The sequence below is a fragment of the Oncorhynchus nerka genome, linkage group LG15 (genome assembly GCF_034236695.1).
Source record: "Oncorhynchus nerka isolate Pitt River linkage group LG15, Oner_Uvic_2.0, whole genome shotgun sequence".
Taxonomy (NCBI): Eukaryota; Metazoa; Chordata; class Actinopteri; order Salmoniformes; family Salmonidae; genus Oncorhynchus; species Oncorhynchus nerka.
This window is the reverse complement of record NC_088410.1, coordinates 16,835,780-16,856,138: the sequence shown is the minus strand read 5'-3', so window position 1 is coordinate 16,856,138 and position 20,359 is coordinate 16,835,780. Positions and strand designations below refer to the sequence as shown.

General features: G+C 45.7%; 1 protein-coding gene across 2 annotated transcripts; it reads right to left on the bottom strand.

The window, feature by feature from the left end:
- Positions 1-2,352: 2,352 nt before the first annotated feature.
- On the bottom strand, positions 2,353-14,230 carry LOC115127166 (zinc finger protein 883-like). 2 transcript variants are annotated; one of them, XM_029656808.2, is made up of 3 exons: positions 13,879-14,230; positions 12,654-12,819; positions 2,353-4,427 (listed from the first exon to the last, which is right to left on the bottom strand). In XM_029656808.2, exons 1-3 carry the CDS (start codon positions 13,885-13,887, stop codon positions 2,902-2,904), a joined length of 1,701 nt encoding a protein of 566 aa, XP_029512668.2. In that variant the 5' UTR covers positions 13,888-14,230; the 3' UTR covers positions 2,353-2,901. The 2 variants fall into 2 exon arrangements, with proteins under 2 accessions (XP_029512668.2, XP_064857187.1); XM_065001115.1 differs by having other exon boundaries at positions 12,666-12,819.
- Positions 14,231-20,359: the final 6,129 nt, after the last annotated feature.

Sequence of the window (20,359 nt, the reverse complement as noted above, 5' to 3'; positions counted from 1 at the left end):
TCCTCAGATGGGTCCACAGTGTCTCCTGACCCCTCCTGTCTCAGCCTCCAGTATTTATGCTGCAGTAGTTTATGTGTCGGGGGGCTAGGGTCAGTTTTTTATATCTGGAGTACTTCTCCTGTCCTATTCGGTGTCCTGTGTGAAGCTAAGTGTGCGTTCTCTAATTCTCTCCTTCTCTCTTTCCTTCTCTCTCTCGGAGGACCTGAGCCCTAGGACCATGCCCCAGGATTACCTGACATGATGACTCCTTGCTGTCCCCAGTCCACCTGGCCGTGCTGCTGCTCCAATTTCAACTGTTCTGCCTTCTTATTATTCGAACATGCTGGTAATTTATGAACATTTGAACATCTTGGCCATGTTCTGTTATAATCTCCACCCGGCACAGCCAGAAGAGGACTGGCCACCCCACATAGCCTGGTTCCTCTCTAGGTTTCTTCCTAGGTTTTGGCCTTTCTAGGGAGTTTTTCCTAGCCACCGTGCTTCTACACCTGCATTGCTTGCTGTTTGGGGTTTTAGGCTGGGTTTCTGTACAGCACTTTGAGATATCAGCTGATGTACGAAGGGCTATATAACTAAATTTGATTTGGTAAAGATGAAACCAAAATATAACTTTTTGGTAAAAAAAAGAATGCTGAGTTGCATCCAAAGAACACCATACCTACTGTGAAGCATGGGGGTGGAAACATCATGCTTTGGGGCTGTTATTCTGCAAAGGGAACATTCAACAACACCCCTTTCAAAAATAATCCTGTAAGTCTGCTTTCGTCTACTTTTACCTGACAGCAACTTGGGAAATAGTTCAATTTGAGTCCAGATGTTCTCAAGGCTGTTGTTGCATCTCCCTCTCTGCAGCCATAGAAACATAAAGAGAGACAACAAACACACTTTATAACTGGTGAAAAACTACACCTGATACTTCAATTAAGCAGGAAAAAGTCTCTATCATAACAGATGTGTAGCACTGTAAGACACGTGTTTCTCTGTTGTTGTTTTAAACCTGTTTTATTCTCAGGACCAGGATTATAACACTGAGTATTGGGACCCAGGACAACAACATATCCTGGTCTCTATTCTCAGGACCAGGACTATAACACTGAGTATTGGGACCCAGGACAACAACATATCCTGGTCTCTATTCTCAGGACCAGGACTATAACACTGAGTATTGGGATCCAGGCCAACAACATATCCTGGTCTCTATTCTCAGGACCAGGACTATAACACTGAGTATTGGGACCCAGGACAACAACATATCCTGGTCTCTATTCTCAGGACCAGGACTATAACACTGAGTATTGGGACCCAGGACAACAACATATCCTGGTCTCTATTCTCAGGACCAGGACTATAACATTGAGTATTGGGATCCAGGCCAACAACATATCCTGGTCTCTATTCTCAGGACCAGGACTATAACACTGAGTATTGGGACCCAGGCCAACAACATATCCTGGTCTCTATTCTCAGGACCAGGACTATAACACTGAGTATTGGGATCCAGGCCAACAACATATCCTGGTCTCTATTCTCAGGACCAGGACTATAACACTGAGTATTGGGACCCAGGCCAACAACATATCCTGGTCTCTATTCTCAGGACCAGGACTATAACACTGAGTATTGGGACCCAGGCCAACAACATATCCTGGTCTCTATTCTCAGGACCAGGACTATAACACTGAGTATTGGGATCCAGGCCAACAACATATCCTGGTCTCTATTCTCAGGACCAGGACTATAACACTGAGTATTGGGACCCAGGCCAACAACATATCCTGGTCTCTATTCTCAGGACCAGGACTATAACACTGAGTATTGGGACCCAGGCCAACAACATATCCTGGTCTCTATTCTCAGGACCAGGACTATAACACTGAGTATTGGGATCCAGGCCAACAACATATCCTGGTCTCTATTCTCAGGACCAGGACTATAACACTGAGTATTGGGACCCAGGCCAACAACATATCCTGGTCTCTATTCTCAGGACCAGGACTATAACATTGAGTATTGGGATCCAGGCCAACAACATATCCTGGTCTCTATTGTCAGGACCAGGACTATAATACTGAGTATTGGGACCCAGGACAACAACATATCCTGGTCTCTATTCTCAGGACCAGGATTATAATACTGAGTATTGGGACCCAGGCTAACAACATATCCTGGTCTCTATTCTCAGGACCAGGACTATAACACTGAGTATTGGGACCCAGGCCAACAACATATCCTGGTCTCTTCTACAGAATACAACTAAACAATTAAACAATGAATATGCAATCAGCAATGTAAAACAAAACAAGAAAACATGAAACCACATTCCAGATGTTTTACAATATTTTCATACAAGCATTTGTTCCACGTAACAACTCACCAAAAAGAAGTAGAATGGTCATGTATAGGACATTGTGCTGGAATTGTATTTCTGAAGAGAGTGCTCGCTCTTTTCTCACTCGGTTTTGGTTCATGCAGGTAACTGTCCCCCTCAGACCAATTGGCAGAACATCTTTTAGGACCAAATTATTTATACAAGAGGCCAATGATCCTCATTAAAAATTATTATAGATTTTAAAAACATATAATTAATGTGATAAGCAGACATTGTTGAGCAGATAATGGATGTAATTTATTTTTCTATTGAATAAATGAATACACACCTTGTATTGTTGAAACATTCTACATTAAAGTTATTTAATGGATAATAGGAGATATAGAAATAAGATACAGCTCTGAACACTCCTACTCCCCACCACACACCACTCCTACTCCAAGCCGCTTGATACACATGGATCCAGAGATGCATATTATGCTACACAGGTTACCATGGTAATCAGACTTAGTAACTGTTAGAGAATGGGAGATGGATGACTCTTTACAAGATGTTTTCTATGTAAACTTTATTTAGGGATCTGGAACTGGTGTCGGAGAGGAGGGAGATGAAAGATGACATGTTTGTGTTTTCTGGTGGTTTTTCAGTGACCCTGAATGAGCAAAGCTCTTTCCACATAGACAGGAGTAAGGTTTCTCTCCAGTGTGTATTCGCTGGTGTGTTGTCAGGGTGAAATCTAGAGCAAAACACTTCCCACACTGATCACAGCTATAAGGTTTCTCTCCTGTGTGTATACGTTGGTGTGCAGTCAGGTCTCCTGATTGATGGAAGCTCTTCCCACACTGATCACAGCTATAAGGCTTCTCTCCTGTGTGTATGCGTTGGTGTTTAGTCAGGGATCCTGAATGATTGAAACTCTTCCCACACTGATCACAGCTATAAGGCTTCTCTCCTGTGTGTATGCGTTGGTGTTTAGTCAGGGATCCTGAATGATTGAAACTCTTCCCACACTGATCACAGCTATAAGGCTTCTCTCCTGTGTGTATGCGTTGGTGTGTAGTCAGGGCTCCTGATTGATTGAAGCTCTTCCCACACTGATCACAGCTATAAGGTTTATGTGCTGTGTGTATGCATTGGTGTGTAGTCAGTGCTCCTGATTGACTGAAGCTCTTCCCACATTGATCACAGCTATAAGGCTTCTCTCCCGTGTGTATGCGCTGGTGTGTAGTCAGTGCTCCTGATTGATTGAAGCTCTTCCCACATTGATCACAGCTATAAGGCTTCTCTCCTGTGTGTATGCGTTGGTGTGTAGTCAGGTCTCCTGATACAGCAAAGCTCTTCCCACATTGATCACAGCTATAAGGCTTCTCCCCTGTGTGTATGCGTTGGTGTTTAGTCAGGGATCCTGGATGATTGAAGCTCTTCCCACACTGATCACAGCCATAAGGCTTCTCTCCTGTGTGCATGCGTTGGTGTGTAGTCAGGGATCCTGAATGACGGAAGCTCTTCCCACACTGATGACAGCAATAAGGCTTCTCTCCTGTGTGTATGCGTTGGTGTTTAGTCAGGGATCCTGAATGATTGAAGCTCTTCCCACATTGATCACAGCTATAAGGCTTCTCTCCTGTGTGTATGCGTTGGTGTGTAGTCAGGTTTCCGGATACAGCAAAGCTCTTCCCACATTGGACACAGCTATAAGGCTTCACTCCTGTGTGTATGCGTTGGTGTGCAGTCAGGTCTCCTGATCGACTAAAGTATTTCCCACAATCAAAGCAGGTGTAAGTCCTCTCCCTTGTATGAATTCTCTGATTAGATTTTAAGATTTTAAATGCAGCAAAACTCTTACCACTCTGAGAGCAGTGGTATGGTTTCTCTCCATTGAGAATATGCTCATGAATCGTCAATTCCTTCTGTTTAGCAAAACTCTTCCCACAGTCAGAGCAGCAGTGAGGTTTCTTCCCTATACCTCTATGCTGGTGTTTCTTGAGGTGTTCTGATCTGGAGAGGCTCTTCTCTTTCTTGTCAGCATCATGATGTTGTTGAGGCTCCACAGATGATAAGCCCCTCCCACTGAGAGAGCAACGATTAGGGCTGTCGCCTGTGAAAAAAAGACATTGAATAACTACATTTTGCAAATATGGATCTGTGCTGCCATCCTGTTAGAAGGTAACAGATGATTTTATTACAATGGTTAAATTGGATTTTCATTGTGTTCAATGGTGTTATTTGGCCCCTAGTGGCGCTTTCTGGTACTTAGAAAGACGACGCAAACAGGAAGTACAGAATTTGTTTTGCACGCATAGAAGCAGCTACAAACAATGCTACGGTGCAGGTCTTTCAATGTAGTTATTTCTTGTCACGCTTTAGCCTTGGAAAAATATTTGTTTGTAAGTTCGATTCAAGCATTTAGCTAATGATGATAATCTTGTTATTGATAGAGTTGCTTACATATCAATGTTGGTTGCATTTACTCACAAATTGCAATGCCTTTAATGTATGTCGTTAGCTGTATTACTTTGCTCAAGCGTCATGCAAACGAATTGTAAAATATACTGTAGCGACCCGCACAGACAGCTGTGTGTTATGTGCTAGGCTAGGAGGTGGTTGTGTTGTACTGACCAGTACCCGGTGTTCGCGGGGTCCGACATGTCAATCAACCTGCTATCTGCCAATCACGGGAATGCCTGGAATGTTCTGATGCCGGGCATCCTGGTGGTTGGCGGAGTGGCGTGGAGGGGGGGTTGGGCATTGGAAGTTAAGACCAGGTTCAGCCTTTGTTCTCTCTCTCTTACATCTGGGCTTCACAAGAGAAGGTCACGGTTGGATTGTGGGTTATCTATTTGGCGTGTGCTACGGCCCAAACAGTAGCCTGTGTAGAGTTGGTTCAATAAACCGTCAATTCGCAAACTCAAGCTTCTGTCTGGACAATTGTTCATTTATGAGCTAGTCAGGTCATTACATTGGTGTCAGAAGTAAAAACGTTGATACAAGTTAGCCAGCTAGCTAGCTGACTTATGTGGCTAGCTACCGTAGGTGAGAACGGGGATTGAAAATGCTTCGAGGGAATCCGAAAGTGAAGGTGGAGGTAGGGGACGATTATGGCCAAGGAGGTGCGTGTGAATGGACGTCGGGGGTTCTGTCTGAGGAGATCGCCAGGGCGTCGGAGCGCAGAGGCCGCTTGAGGGAGGACGTTAAAGTGATGGTGGCTGAAGCGGGCATGAGTGCTTCGTCGAGTGTATTTCGCGCGGATTCTGGTGGGCGGACCGAAGTGGCGACGTCGACGCGGCGTGACGAGGAATCTGGGGCTCAGAATGTAAACAAACATGGCGGCGCCCAGTTCCCGGCTGCGTCCGTATCTGTTAAGACCCCAAGTATTCCGGTAAGGCGGATTGGGAAGCTTTTCATGCTCAGTTTGAACTGTTAGCTCATTTTAGGGGTGGTCGGATGAAGAAAGGGCACTGCAGTTGGCTTTATGCCTCACGGATGAAGCTGTGTCCTGTTTGATATTGATTAGCCCCGAGGACAGGCATGATTATGGTGCTCTAGTGGGAGCACTGAGGAGGCGCTATGGACAGTGTGTACAGCCCGGGCTACTGCGCTCCGAACTGAGGAATAGACGCAGGCAGCCTGGAGAGCCTCTACGGGTGCTAGCTAATGACATTGAGAGCCTCTCTCGGCGGGCATATGCTCACATGCCCCCTCCGTGCAGAGCGAGCTAGCACGGGACCAGTTCATACAGGCGCTCTCCCTACGGAGCTGCGCATACAGACCCAGCTGGCTCATCCTGAGTCATTGCAGACAGCCTTGGAGATGGCTTTGGAGAGGGAGCTGGTGTGGGCTGGGGCTTCAGCTGGGGCTTTGGTGGGGGTGCAGGGAGACACACCCTCTGTGCGAGCTGGGGGCAGAGCAGCCCGGAGCCGGAAAAGCCTGCTTGGGTGGCCGAAATGACAGAACTCATTCGGGCTGTGTCGCTACAGGCGGCACGAAACACAAGCCCTGGTCCCAGGGTCTGCTGGGGTTGTGGCCAGCCAGGCCATCTGCGCCGAGATTGCCCCATGTCCCCCAGAGCTCAGGGAAACGGCTCGGGGTCCGCATAGACCGGGTAGTGCGGACCCCTGGCTTTCTATCCCAACCACCATCATCTTCAGGAGGAGCCCACCGGCACAGACGGGGAAGCAAGGCTCCACTTCCCCCAGAAGCAGACGAGGGCAAGCGGAGGGAGCCTGTTGTTGTGGTGGGCCGGACCTGTGTTGGGGACTTTTGTCATGTCCCTGTCACTGTGGAGGGGTGCCCTGCTCCGCCCTGGTGGACACTGGGTCCACAGTAACCCTGGTGAGGCCAGATATTGTGCCAGGTTGGACTCAGTGTGAGCCTACAACTGTGCAGCTCCGCACAGTCACAGGTGAGCTGGCACCCATGAAAGGGAAGGGAATAATGACTCTGACAGTAGGGGCAGGACTGTGCGTCATCCTGTGTGGGTGGCGGCTGTGCAGGACCCTTGTATCCTGGGGTTGGACTTTCTTAGGAGCACAGGCTGCCAGTTAGACCTAAATAGGGGCACACTGAGCTTCCAGGGAGGGACGGAAGTCACCATGGCCCCCCTAATGTCACATTCACTCAACCCAACAAACCCTTTACTCCAACAGTTAAAGCAGCAGAGACTCATGGCTGCCCCCTCCCCACAGCTGTGTGTGACTTTTCCCCAGTCCCCTGTCACCTACGGCGGTGTGTTACATTCCCCCAGCTACCTCCATGACACAGCCCTCTGTGAGCCCGGGCCGCACCCCCCAGCCCAGCTACCCCAGATGGGAGAGGAGAGGACACTGTCTGCAGTGAGGGAGATATGGGGAGGAACTGTGTTGGTCTTGACCCTGAGCAGCAGGAACGGTTGTGGCAGTTGCTGTTTGAATTCAGAGACAGCTTTGCGTTGAGTGAGGAAGAGGTGGGTCAGACTCTTCTGGTGCAGCATGAGATCGACACAGGTGATGCTCGACCCATCAAGATGCGTCCCCGCCGTATCCCGCTGGCACGCCAGGAGGCGGCAGACAAGGCTGTGTTGGAGATGCAGCGGGCAGACTTCATTGAGCCCTCAGACAGCCCCTGGGCGCGCCAGTCGTCATGGTTCCGAAGAAGGGGGCAAGCTGAGGTTCTGTGCGGACTACAGGCGGCTGAATGAGGTAACCAGGAAGGACTCATACCCCATACCACGTATCGATGAGTCGCTGGACCTGGTTAGGGGGTCCTCCTGGTTCTCCTCACTAGACCTCCGCAGCGGCTACTGGCAGGTGCCCCTCTCCCCAGAGGCCAGAGCCAAAACTGCGTTCTCCACTAACAGAGGACACTGGCAGTTCAAGGTCCTGTGCTTTGGCCTGTGCAACGCTCCAGCTACTTTTGAGCGTTTGATGGACAGGGTGCTGGATGGCATCCCCCGACAGCAGTGTCTGGTATACCTCGATGACATCCTGGCCCATGGCAGCTCCTTCCAGTCAGCCCTGGGGCGCTACGGCGTGTGCTGGAGAGGGTGGCTGCCGCAGGTCTGAAGCTCCACCCCGAGAAGTGCCACTTCATGAGGAGAGAGGTGTCCTTCTTGGGCCACCGAGTGGGGAAGGAGGGGATCAGCACCATGGAGGACAAGGTAGGGGCTGTCAGAGACTGGCCCACCCCACCGACCAGCGTCAGCTGAAGAGCTTCCTGGGCCTGGCCTCATACTACAGGAGGTTTGTACGGGGCTTCTCAAGCGTTGCTGCTCCACTGAACCGCCTGCTGCCGAAGGACAAGGCTTTCACTTGGACAGTGGAGTGTGAGGAGGCGTTCAACACCCTCAAACGTGCACTGATCGAGGCCCCGTGCTCGCCCCCTGACCTCACCTTGCCCTTTATCCTGGACACAGACGCGAGCAATGTGGGCATGGGTGGGGTGCTGGCCCAGGTGGGGCCAGAGGGGAGAGAGTGGTGGCGTACTTCAGCAAAACATTTGACAAACATGAGCGCCGCTACTGTGTCACCCGGCGGGAGCTCTTGGCTGTTGTGGCTTCCGTCAAACACTTCAAGTACTACCTGGGTGGTCTGCCCTTTACTGTAAGGACTGACCACTCTGCTCTCCAGTGGCTCATGTCTTTCAGAGAGCCAGAGGGGCAGGTGGCACGCTGGTTGGAGGAGCTTCAGCCGTATGACTTCACGGTGGTGCACAGGGCAGGAGCACGCCACTCCAACGCCGACGCCATGTCCCGTCGGCCCTGTACTGCAGACGGCTGCCGCCACTGTGAACGGAGAGAGGGACGGGAGAGAGAGCTGCGGGCAGAGGAGGGTGTCTGTGCCACAGTGTGTCGGGCGAGCGGGCCTGTCTGCTGTGAGCTGCAGACTGTCGACGTGGCTGAATGGCGGCAGCAGCAGGGACGGGACACAGACCTACAGCCAGTGCTACAGTGGGTAGAGGCGCAGGTGAGGCCACCATGGGAAGAGGTGACAGCGCTCTCACTCGCGACCAAAGGGTTGTGGTCGAAGTTTGAGAGACTGCGGCTGGCTGATGGCGTGCTACAGCGGGCATGGAAGGAGTCAGCTACGGGAGAGGAGAGGTGGCAGGTGGTGGTCCCAAAAGCATTGCGGGAGGCTGTGCTCCAGAGTACTCATGGGGGGTGGGGACTGGACACTTTGGGGTCACAAAAACACTGCGCCGTCTCCGTCAGGGCTTCTACTGGGGGCAGCACAAGAGGGATGTGGAGGACTTTTGTCGCCGCTGTGACAACTGCACAGCGAGAAAGGGCCCCCAGGCCGCTCTCATGCTCAGCTCCAACAGTTCCCAGTGGGGGCTCCCATGGAGAGGGTGGGAGTGGATGTAGTTGGGCCGTTCCCCACCACAGACAGTGGAAACCGCTGGGTGCTCACGGCCATGGACTATTTCACAAAATGGCCCGAGGCCTATGCTCTGCCTGACCAGGAGGCAGAGACCATCGTCGACGCCCTGACAGCGGGGATGTTCAGCAGGTTTGGAGCTGCAGAGTCCATCCACAGCGACCAAGGCAGAAACTTTGAGTCCCGTGTGTTCGCCACCATGTGTGAGAGGCTGGGTATGCACAAGACCCGCACTACTCCTCTCCATCCTCAAAGTGATGGCCTTGTGGAGCGCTTCAACAAAACGCTTGGACAGCAGCTGGCCATCGTCTCTTCCAAACACCAGCGTGACTGGGACAAGCACCTGCCTATGGTCCTCATGGCATGCCGCTCCGCTGTCCAAGACTCCACCTCCTGCACGCCTGCCCTCCTCATGCTGGGGAGAGAGATCCGCACCCCTGCGGAGATGGCGTTTGGTCGGCCCCTGGATAGCCCTCATGTTCCTCCGGGGCCGGAGTATGCCCGGAGACTCCAGGACCGCCTGGAGACAGCCCACACCTTCGCCAGAGAGCAGCTGGTGAATGCAGGTGTGAGGCAGAAAAGGAACTATGACGTGCACACCCGGGGAAGGCACTTTGTGGCTGGGGAGCTGGTCTGGGTCTACAGCCCCCTAAGGAAAAAAAGGCAGATGCCCCAAGTTGGACAGTCACTGGGTGGGACCCTGCAGTGTCCTGGAGAGGGTAGGGGAGGTTGTGTACCGGGTGCAGCTTCCTCCCAGGGGGAGAAAGGTGGCACTGCACCGGGACAGGTTAGCCCCATACAGAGGGGCCTCTTCTCCCCAAACCCCAGGAACCCCCACAATTCCCCTCTCTGGCAATGACATTCTCCAGGCACCCACCCTCAGGTGCCACAGACAAGGCTCCAGACAGCCCACTCCCCCTGTCTCCCCCCCTGTGTCACCGCGTGGTTCCCCAGAACCACGGACTGTATTACCCGTTCCCGCTTCCTTGTCCCCCATATCCCTGCCTTCATCCCCGGGTTCCCAGAGGGGCACTCTGCGACCATCACGGCCCACGCAGGCAAAGGAGACCTCCGGGTCGCTTCAGAGACTTTGTTTGTTCCCTCGGGGACGAGGGACTTTGTGGTGGGGGGGCTGTGTAGCGACCCGCACAGACAGCTGTGTGTTATGTGCTAGGCTAGGAGGTGGTTGTGTTGTACTGACCAGTACCCGGTGTTCGCGGGGTCCGACATGTCAATCAACCTGCTATCTGCCAATCACGGGAATGCCTGGAATGTTCTGATGCCGGGCATCCTGGTGGTTGGCGGAGTGGCGTGGAGGGGGGGTTGGGCATTGGAAGTTAAGACCAGGTTCAGCCTTTGTTCTCTCTCTCTTACATCTGGGCTTCACAAGAGAAGGTCACGGTTGGATTGTGGGTTATCTATTTGGCGTGTGCTACGGCCCAAACAGTAGCCTGTGTAGAGTTGGTTCAATAAACCGTCAATTCGCAAACTCAAGCTTCTGTCTGGACAATTGTTCATTTATGAGCTAGTCAGGTCATTACAATACAATACTGTAGTTTTGTTACTGTTTGTAGTGTAATATGCTTTGTTATTCTACATAGATGGTTATACATTATTAGAGTAATGAAAGGAGCCAATTACCATATGGTTAACAATTAGCTATATGGTTTGGCATCATGCCAGATGCATGGTACTTTAGCGCGTGCTTTGTATTTATGCAACTTCAAATGTTTAATGTACAGCTACAGTATGTCGGTGTGAATTGAACACTAAAGTATATTATTTTCTGTATTTTGCAGTTTCACAACATAAACGTTTTCAATATATTAATTCAAGAAAAGTCAAGCCTTGGGAGTTTTATTGAAGACTTAGTTGTTAGCTATCTGTCTAGTTTTGCATGGGAACGCAACTCAAGGGCAGAATAGGATCCATAAACAGATGTCTATGAAAGACTGCCTTTTGGATCCCTTTGAGATTTTTCCTGTAATAATTGCATGCTAATATTGCATTTTAAAACTGTAATATTCAATAAAGTGCCATTTAATACAGAACACATGGAGAATTCAATTAATCAGATTTTTTTTTTGGGGGGGGGGGACTAAAGTGACACAAATCAGCATTTTGACAGGTCCCTCCGTCAACCGTGTAACTTCTAGAAAGATTTTAACCCATCTAATACAATAATTACTCCAATTTTTACCATCATTGAGTAAAGTTACAAGCGCAGAATAATATGATTATTGTGAAGTCAATTAGTATAGGAGTTTAATTTAAACGTTGACATGCTTGGAAAGTAGAACAATTTCCCTCATAAACCTGTTTACATGGACACATCTGAAATCAGGCTGCTCTGATGGGACTTTGATAAATAAATAAAAATTACTATCAAAATAAAGGTTCTGTAAAAGCGATCATGTTATTTTTTTTAAGCATATTTAATTCTGAGTTATTAAAAATGTAGTTTGTATGTGAAAACTATTTCTAAGCAGCATACTTTTAGTTTTTCCTGAACTCACTGCCCTCGGTCAAAAGATGTTAGCTGGCGCTGCTTGTGTTAGAACATACACAGATTAAATACACCTCTATAACTCTGATTAAAGTGTTTACATGTCCTAATCAGTCTAAAGATTGTTCAGAAAACCAGGTGTTTTTAAAGGTGTATCCTTACTTCCCATTACAGAGTAAGGTGTTTACATGACTAATGACATACTCGGCCTACTGCCATAATCAGTTTAATAGGAAATGATTAGTGTGCATGTAAAGCCCTAGTTATTTGGTTACTTTAACAGTCATTTCTGAACATTATTTATTTTGTGTGATTAGTGATTCATTTACGTCTGTCCCTCATTTTAAGGTCAACCCTGTTACATGAACTGAACTCTTGTTTTAATATGGTGAAACTATTCTTTCAAAAAATATTTTTTGAAAATAAATATTTTTTTGCATAAGAAACATTGAACATATAATAGTCACATCATAGAGTAAAAGCAGATGATGGTTCTACTATTTTTGTAAATTCTGTTTTGTGGTGGGAAACTGAGCATCTCAACCCTTCTATCCAGACACAGACATGATAGAGATGTTTTAACAATAACTTTTTATGTGAAGACTGCATTCAATTACTACTTCCTGTTGCACAATACTAGCTTCCATTCCCCCGTCACAAGCAGATTCATGGCTGATTTAAAGGACTATTTTACCAATGTAGTGTTTTGTTGTTTTCAGTAGTCCCCTGTTACGGCCCACCCGGTTACTTTATTTGGTACATTGGCTCTGACTATAGTATTTATATTTCATTAAACCTTGAGATGGCAAAACATGTATTTTATTAAGTTGAACATGTGCTTTTTATGACAGAATGTTAAAATGTGAAATCAAACTTTTTTTTGGTACACTTTGGGTGGAACGACCAGATATTTTCATCAATATATAATTAATTGTTACAGAAGCAGACTGTAGTCTCATCCACCCACCATGGTTCTTACTTAATGAAATCACATCTCCATATTCCTCTTCTCCTCTCTCAGTTCCACTCTGCCCCGGTGTTTTCCTGCAGTCAACCAGACCCAGCAGTAAAGTACAGGGAGGCGATCGACCTGGGGACTCTGGGAGGGTGGAGGGGAACGGCCTAGATTTGTCCTGTTGGAAATATTCAACATGGATTAACATTAAACCAAATATTATATTAATTTAGTCTAAACCTCTGATTTGGGTGCATCCCTCGAACATCTCCTTTTTCCTCAAATGTTCAATTGTACACTACTTCCCACAAATCTAAGAGCATTAGATTGGTGGAGGAATGGGCTAGTTTACACCATATATCTCATACCAGTCATTTCCTTTCAAACAGCGATGAAGAGGTGAAGCGAGAGGGATAACTGGGCCCAAAATCTGGCTTCTGCCTTATTTGATCGAATATACATTTCGTAACGATTAGGTTGTTAGGAGTGTATTGATAAAAATAGGAAACTTTATATGGTAGTAGTGACTTGTCGTCACTCGTTACCGCAAACAAAGCCATAAACCACGCCCATTTCTACCATTGATCTTATTAACATTTACATTTACATTTAAGTCATTTAGCAGACGCTCTTATCCAGAGCGACTTACAAATTGGTGCGTTCTAACTTTATGCCTAATAATGGTCCCACCTGATCTTATTGTGAATTTTCCAGTACTTATGTGGCAATGATTTAAATGTTTTATTTTTTAACCCTAACCTTAACACCACTTCTAGCTTTATGTCTAACCTTAAATAAATAAAAATGCGATATAGACATTTGTGGCTGTGGAAACTAGTGGAAACACGCATATCTGCCCTCTCATTGGCTATAATGTTCCCACCTGATCTTGCCTCTTTACCGATTGCCTTCCATTGTTGAAGACATTTATTTTCTTTGTTTGAACGGACCCTTGAGTATCTGGTCAAATAATGGACAATGTGTTCGAAATCAGTGAATGAATGTGAACTTTGTGGAGGAAGGAGAGATTATTAGGTCATAGTTACATATTCCTAAATATGATATAGTAGCAGACTACTTTGACGAAGAAAAAAAATCGCAACAAGTTTTACCGTCATGCTTTTTTGGTCGAAACGTTTAAACCCAACACAGGAATGTGGAGGATCAAAGACGATTGAAACTAGGCCGAAACATTTTGTACAACACAGCAGGCCTATACTGTTAAAGCCAGACTTACCCGATCCATTGTGGAAGCTATTATTTCTTTGTATTGAATGAATAATTGTAGGCTACAGTACAGTAGACTACTTTGTTGTAGTGTAGAGATTAGGGAGTTGCGGAGAGAAAATTAGATTCCCAAGGCTGCAAATGATGCGTCCCTAGACCAGAGCAATCAAACATCTACTTCAATATCAACACGGAATTAAGTTCAAACAAATAAACGTCTCATGTATCCTAATATTTCTTCAGAAAGTTCCTGGATAACATTTGAGGTGATCTATAAAAGTCAAGAAAACGTTAAGAATCTTGTAGTTTGTTATCGTCTACCCTTGCCTGGCAGTAACTTGGAACACATAGGCAAAGAGGGAGTATCTGAATAGGCCTCTCGTGAGGGGGTGTCTGAGAATGACTATTTCCGGTCTTTGGCTGCTGCTGTAATGGCAGCTGCTGTTCACTAACAGCACAGACAGGACAAAGAGCTGTTTATTCAAGTCTTTGCAATGGGTGCATCAAAACTAATTCACAAGTAATTCTCTGGTCAAAAATAAACGTAAGTCTGGTGGTGGAAAAAGTACCCAATAGTCATACTTGAGTCAAAGTAAAGATACCACAATAGAAAATGACAAGTCCAAGTGATAGTCAACTGGTAAAATTCTATTTGAGTAAAAGTCTAAAAGTATTTGGCTTTAAATATACTTATGTATCAAAATAAATGTAATTGCTCAAATATACTTAAGTATTGAAAGTAAAAGTATGAATAATTAAAATGTCCTTATACTTAGCAAACCAGACAGCACAATTTTCTTTTTTTTTTAAAATTTACGGTTAGACAGGGGCACACTCCAACACTCAGACTTAATTTAGAAACAACACATTTGTGTTTAGTGAGTCCGCCATATTAGAGGAAGTAGGGATGACCAGGGATGTTCTCTTGATAAGTGTGTGAATTTAACCATTTTCGGTCCTGCTAAGCATTCAAAATGTAACGAGTACTTTTGAGTGTCAGGGAAAATGTATGGAGTAAAAGGTATATACTTTTCTTTGGGAATGTAGTGAAGTAAAAGTAAAAGTTGTCAAATATTTAAATACTTAAGTAAAGTACAGATTCCCACCAAAAAACTACGTAAGTAAAAATACTTTAAAGTACTGCTTAAGTATTTTACACCACTGCGTAAGTCTTTCTTCTAAACTAAATTACAGCCAAATGTATTCTATTTATAACTAACTCCCTTCTGTCTATGTATATAACTTGTATACAATAAAACATAACAATAAACATAATGCTTTATCGCTACAATAAAGCTGACGTTGGAGAACTAATGACAAGCTCATCGCTGCTGCCTGGATGCTATCACGTTTCCCTCGTCTGGGTTTCTTGTGTGTTGGAGGAATTGAATTCCTAGATGTTCATTAACCAATTCAATTGTAACAAAGCAAAACACTGTCCGTTTCTAAGAATTTGTAAGGTTCTTATTTGCATAAAATAGACAAAGATCAGCCTCAAAATTAATCAGTAGCGTTTATTCCTGAGAGCTCTGGTCATAATACCATGTACATTGGTTTATATACCTCACATTTCATCATAAATGTCCCTCCTCTCAGATACAATGGCAATATAGTTCACAAGCCTTCTCACATTGTCTGCCACCTTTTAAACAATCTACTACAAGCCCAAGGTCTCTCCCCTCCCTGGGTAGGGACAGAATGTCCAGTAACGAACACAGTATTCCAGCCGGTCTGACGATAGCTCTGCTCGTTTCTAACAAGGAACAGAAAGTCCTTGTTCTAATTCTTGACTAAAACTACACACCTTATATTCAGTATTATGATTATAATAAGATTCATACATTAACAGAGTAGTACTCTGTTTAGTTATAATTCTAAGCGAAATGTATACATAATTTAGTCATTATTCATGAAAATCCCATAACATGTTGTTAGCTATCACATGGACAAGCAGTAGCCTGCTGCAGTAGTCAGACTACACGAATTACCAACATTTTATTTTTACACTGCAAAAATATTTGAGAACAGTCAGCCCTCGAATGCTAGCTAACAAATGTTAGTTGATTGCAACATTGACACTGTCTGTGTGCTGACAACAGGTTTAACTAACGTTAGTTGATTGTAACATTGACACTGTGTGTGTGGACTACAGGTTTGGAGGCCACTCCACAGATGAACCCTCTAAATCAAATCAAATTTATTTGTCACATACACATGGTTAGCAGATGTTAATGCGAGTGTAGCGAAATGCTTGTGCTTCTAGTTCCGACAATGCAGTAATAACCAATGAGTAATCTAACCTAACAATTCCAAAACTACTACCTTATACACACAAGTGCAAAGGGATAAAGAATATGTACATAAAGATATATGAATGAGTGATGGTACAGAACGGCATAGGCAAGATGCAGTAGATGGTATTGAGTACAGTATATACATATGAGATGAGTAATGTAGGGTATGTAAACAAAGTGGCATAGTTTAAAGTGGCTAGTGATACATGCATTACATAAAGATGCAGTAGATGATATAGAGTATAGTATATACATATACATATGAGATGAATAATGTAGGGAATGTAAACATTATATTAAGTAGCATTGTTGCTACAAGTGGCTAGTGATATATTTTACATCAATTTCCATCAATTCCCATTATTAAAGTGGCTGGAGTTGAGTCAGTGTGTTGGCAGCAGCCACTCAATGTTAGTGGTGGCTGTTTAACAGTCTGATGGCCTTGAGATAGAAGCTGTTTTTCAGTCTCTCAGTCCCAGCTTTGATGCATCTGTACTGACCTCGCCTTCTGGATGATAGCGGGGTGAACAGGCAGTGGGTCGGGTGGTTGTTGTCCTTGATGATCTTTATGGCCTTCCTGTGACATCGGGTGGTCTAGGTGTCCTGGACGGCAGGTAGTTTGCCCCCGGTGATGCGTTGTGCAGACCTCACTACCCTCTGGAGATCCTTACGGTTGTGGGCGGAGCAGTTGCCGTACCAGGCGGTGATACAGCCCGCCAGGATGCTCTCGATTGTGCATCTGTAGAAGTTTGTGAGTGCTTTTGGTGACAAGCCGAATTTCTTCAGCCTCCTGAGGTTGAAGAGGCGCTGCTGCGCCTTCTTCACGATGCTGTCTGTGTGGGTGGACCAATTCAGTTTGTCTGTGATGTGTATGCCGAGGAACTTAAAACTTGCTACCCTCTCCACTACTGTTCCATCGATGTGGATAGGGGGGTGTTCCCTCTGCTGTTTCCTGAAGTCCACAATCATCTCCTTAGTTTTGTTGACATTGAGTGTGAGGTTATTTTCCTGACACCACACTCCGAGGGCCCTCGCCTCCTCCCTGTAGGCCGTCTCGTCGTTGTTGGTAATCAAGCCTACCACTGTTGTGTCGTCCGCAAACTTGATGATTGAGTTGGAGGCGTGCGTGGCCACACAGTCGTGGGTGAACAGGGAGTACAGGAGAGGGCTCAGAACTTACCCTTGTGGGGCCCCAGTGTTGAGGATCAGCGGGGTGGAGATGTTGTTGCCTACCCTCACCACCTGGGGGCGGCCCGTCAGGAAGTCCAGTACCCAGTTGCACAGGGCGGGGTCGAGACCCAGGGTCTCGAGCTTCATGACGAGCTTGGAGGGTACTATGGTGTTAAATGCCGAGCTGTAGTCGATGAACAGCATTCTCACATAGGTATTCCTCTTGTCCAGATGGGTTAGGGCAGTGTGCAGTGTGGTTGAGATTGCATCGTCTGTGGACCTATTTGGGCAGTAAGCAAATTGGAGTGGGTCTAGGGTGTCAGGTAGGGTGCAGGTGATATGGTCCTTGACTAAACTCCATGTTACGTGAACATATCTCAAGTCTGAATCGGGCCCTTCATACACATCATGCAATTAACATTGTAATTGTTTTGATTTTTTGTCAAATCAACATCATTTATCATGAAAATGATTTGGGGTTAAACCATCTCTTTTAAAACAAAAGTATTTGCTGGACTTGATTTCACTTAGTACGCTCCATGTATTAAATAACACAATATAATCAGCTTTATTTAATGAGGCCTAACAATACATCTACACAGTGATTTAAACTTTTTCTCTTTCCGTCTTGAATTAGGTAAGATTACTGTCGCCTGAATCCATTTCTCTTTCCCTGTCACACTTGTTCTTCCTCCTGAAAAACTCGAAGGTGTAGTCTACCATGGTCATGGTGTTTCTTTTGTTTGGCATGTTTTTCTTCCACTGTTTTAGCTAAGTCAGGTCGGAAGTAGGTTGAAGCGTGTTCGGATCTGGCGCTTCAGGAAGAGCTCAGCAGGGGTCTGACATGTGACTCTGTGGGGGGGTCCTGCGGAACATTGGCTCAGCGATGCTCGAGAAAGACAGTAGATTGTCTGTTGTCCTCCAATTCCTTTTTTCTTCAGAGCTCGCTTGAGGATCTAGACTGACCTTTCTGCTGCGCCATTCGAGTCAGGATGGTAAGCAGGAACAAGGGTCTGTTTGATTCTGTTGTTTTGTAGGAATTGTTTGAAATCAGAAGAGACCAACTGGAGTCCATTATCAGAGACAATTTATTTGCACAATCCATAGACTGCAAACAGCCATCGTAGGTTTTTCATGAAGTTCGTTGATGTCATTGAAGTTATGTGAAAAACTTCCAACCACTTTGAATGGCTGTCGATTATCACCTCGTAAAGGAATGTTCTCACCTCACAAAGGAATGTTCTCACCTCACAAAGGAATGTTCTTACCTCACAAAGGAATGTTCTCACCTCACAAAGGAATGTTCTTACCTCACAAAGGAATGTTCTCACCTCACAAAGGAATGTTCTCACCCCACAAAGGAATGTTCTCACCTCACAAAGGAATGTTCTCACCTCACAAAGGAATGTTCTCACCTAACAATGGAATGTTCTTACCTCACAAAGGAATGTTCTCACCTCACAAAGGAATGTTCTCACCCCACAAAGGAATGTTCTCACCTCACAAAGGAATGTTCTCACCTCACAATGGAATGTTCTCACCTCACAAAGGAATGTTCTCACCTCACAAAGGAATGTTCTTACTTACCTAACAAAGGAATGTTCTTACTTACCTAACAAAGGAATTGTCTCACATCGCAAAGGAATGTTCTCACCTCACAATGGAATGTTCTCACCTCACAAAGGAATGTTCTCACCTCACAAAGGAATGTTCTTACTTACCTAACAAAGGAATGTTCTTACTTACCTAACAAAGGAATTGTCTCACCTCACAATGGAATGTTCTCACCTCACAAAGGAATGTTCTCACCTCACAAAGGAATGTTCTTACTTACCTAACAAAGGAATGTTCTTACTTACCTAACAAAGGAATTGTCTCACCTCACAAAGGAATGTTCTTACTTACCTAACAAAGGAATGTTCTTACTTACCTAACAAAGGAATTGTTTCACCTCGCAAAGGAATTGTCTCACCTCGCAAAGGAACGTTCTCACCTCGCAAAGGAACGTGCTCACCTCGCAAAGGAATTGTCTCACCTAGCAAAGGCATTGTCTCACCTAGCAAAGGAATCGTCTCACCTAGCAAAGGAATTTTCTCACTGCGTTTTCCTTAATGGCAGGTGACTCAGAGCATCATGGTAACACATTTCCGAGACCAGAGAGACAGCGGCTTCTGTCTAATTGCATGTCCAAATCCTTTCCATCCAATGTCACATTCATTGTAACGCCCCTTTCCCCATTGGAAGTTGTGTAAACTGTATACACTTCAAACATCTTTAAATCTTATTCCCCCTCAGCAGACTGAAAAGATTTGGCATGGGTCCTCTGAACCTCAAAATGTTCTACAACTGCACCATCGGCCTCCGACCTCAAGGCCCTACAGAGGGTAGTGCGTACAGTCCAGTCACTGGGTCCAAGCTTCCTGCCATCCAGGACCTCTATACCAGGCGGTGTCAGAGGAAGGCCCTAAAAATGGTCAAAGACTCCAGCTACCCTAGTCTTAGACTGTTTTCTCTGCTACCCCACGGTAAGCGGTACCGGAGCGCCAAGTCTAGGTCCAAAAGGCTTTTTAACAGCTTCTACCCCCAAGCCATAAGACTCCTGAACAGCTAATCAAATGGCCACCAGACTATTGACCCCCTTTACGCTGCTGCTACTCTGTTTATTATCTATGTATAGTCACTTTACCTCTACCTACATGTACATATGACCTCAATTACCTCGACTAACCTGTTTATTATCTATGCATAGCCACTTTACCTCTACCTACATGTACATATTACCTCAACTACCCTGTTTATTATCTATGTATAGTCACTTTACCCCCACCTACATGTACAAACTACCTCAACTAACCTGTTTATTATCTATGCATATTCACTTTAACTCTACCTACATGTACATATTACCTCAATTACCTTGACTAATCTGTATATTATCTATGTATAGTCACTTTACCTCTACCTACATGTACATATTACCTCAATTACCTCGACTAACCTGTTTATTATCTATGTATAGTCCCTTTA

Coding starts and splice junctions, on each gene's coding strand:
- LOC115127166 (XM_029656808.2), bottom strand. Junction 4,428..12,653: donor TTCATTAAGTAAGAACCATG/GTGGGTGGATGA, acceptor TTTTTTTCACAG/GCGACAGCCCTAATCGTTGC.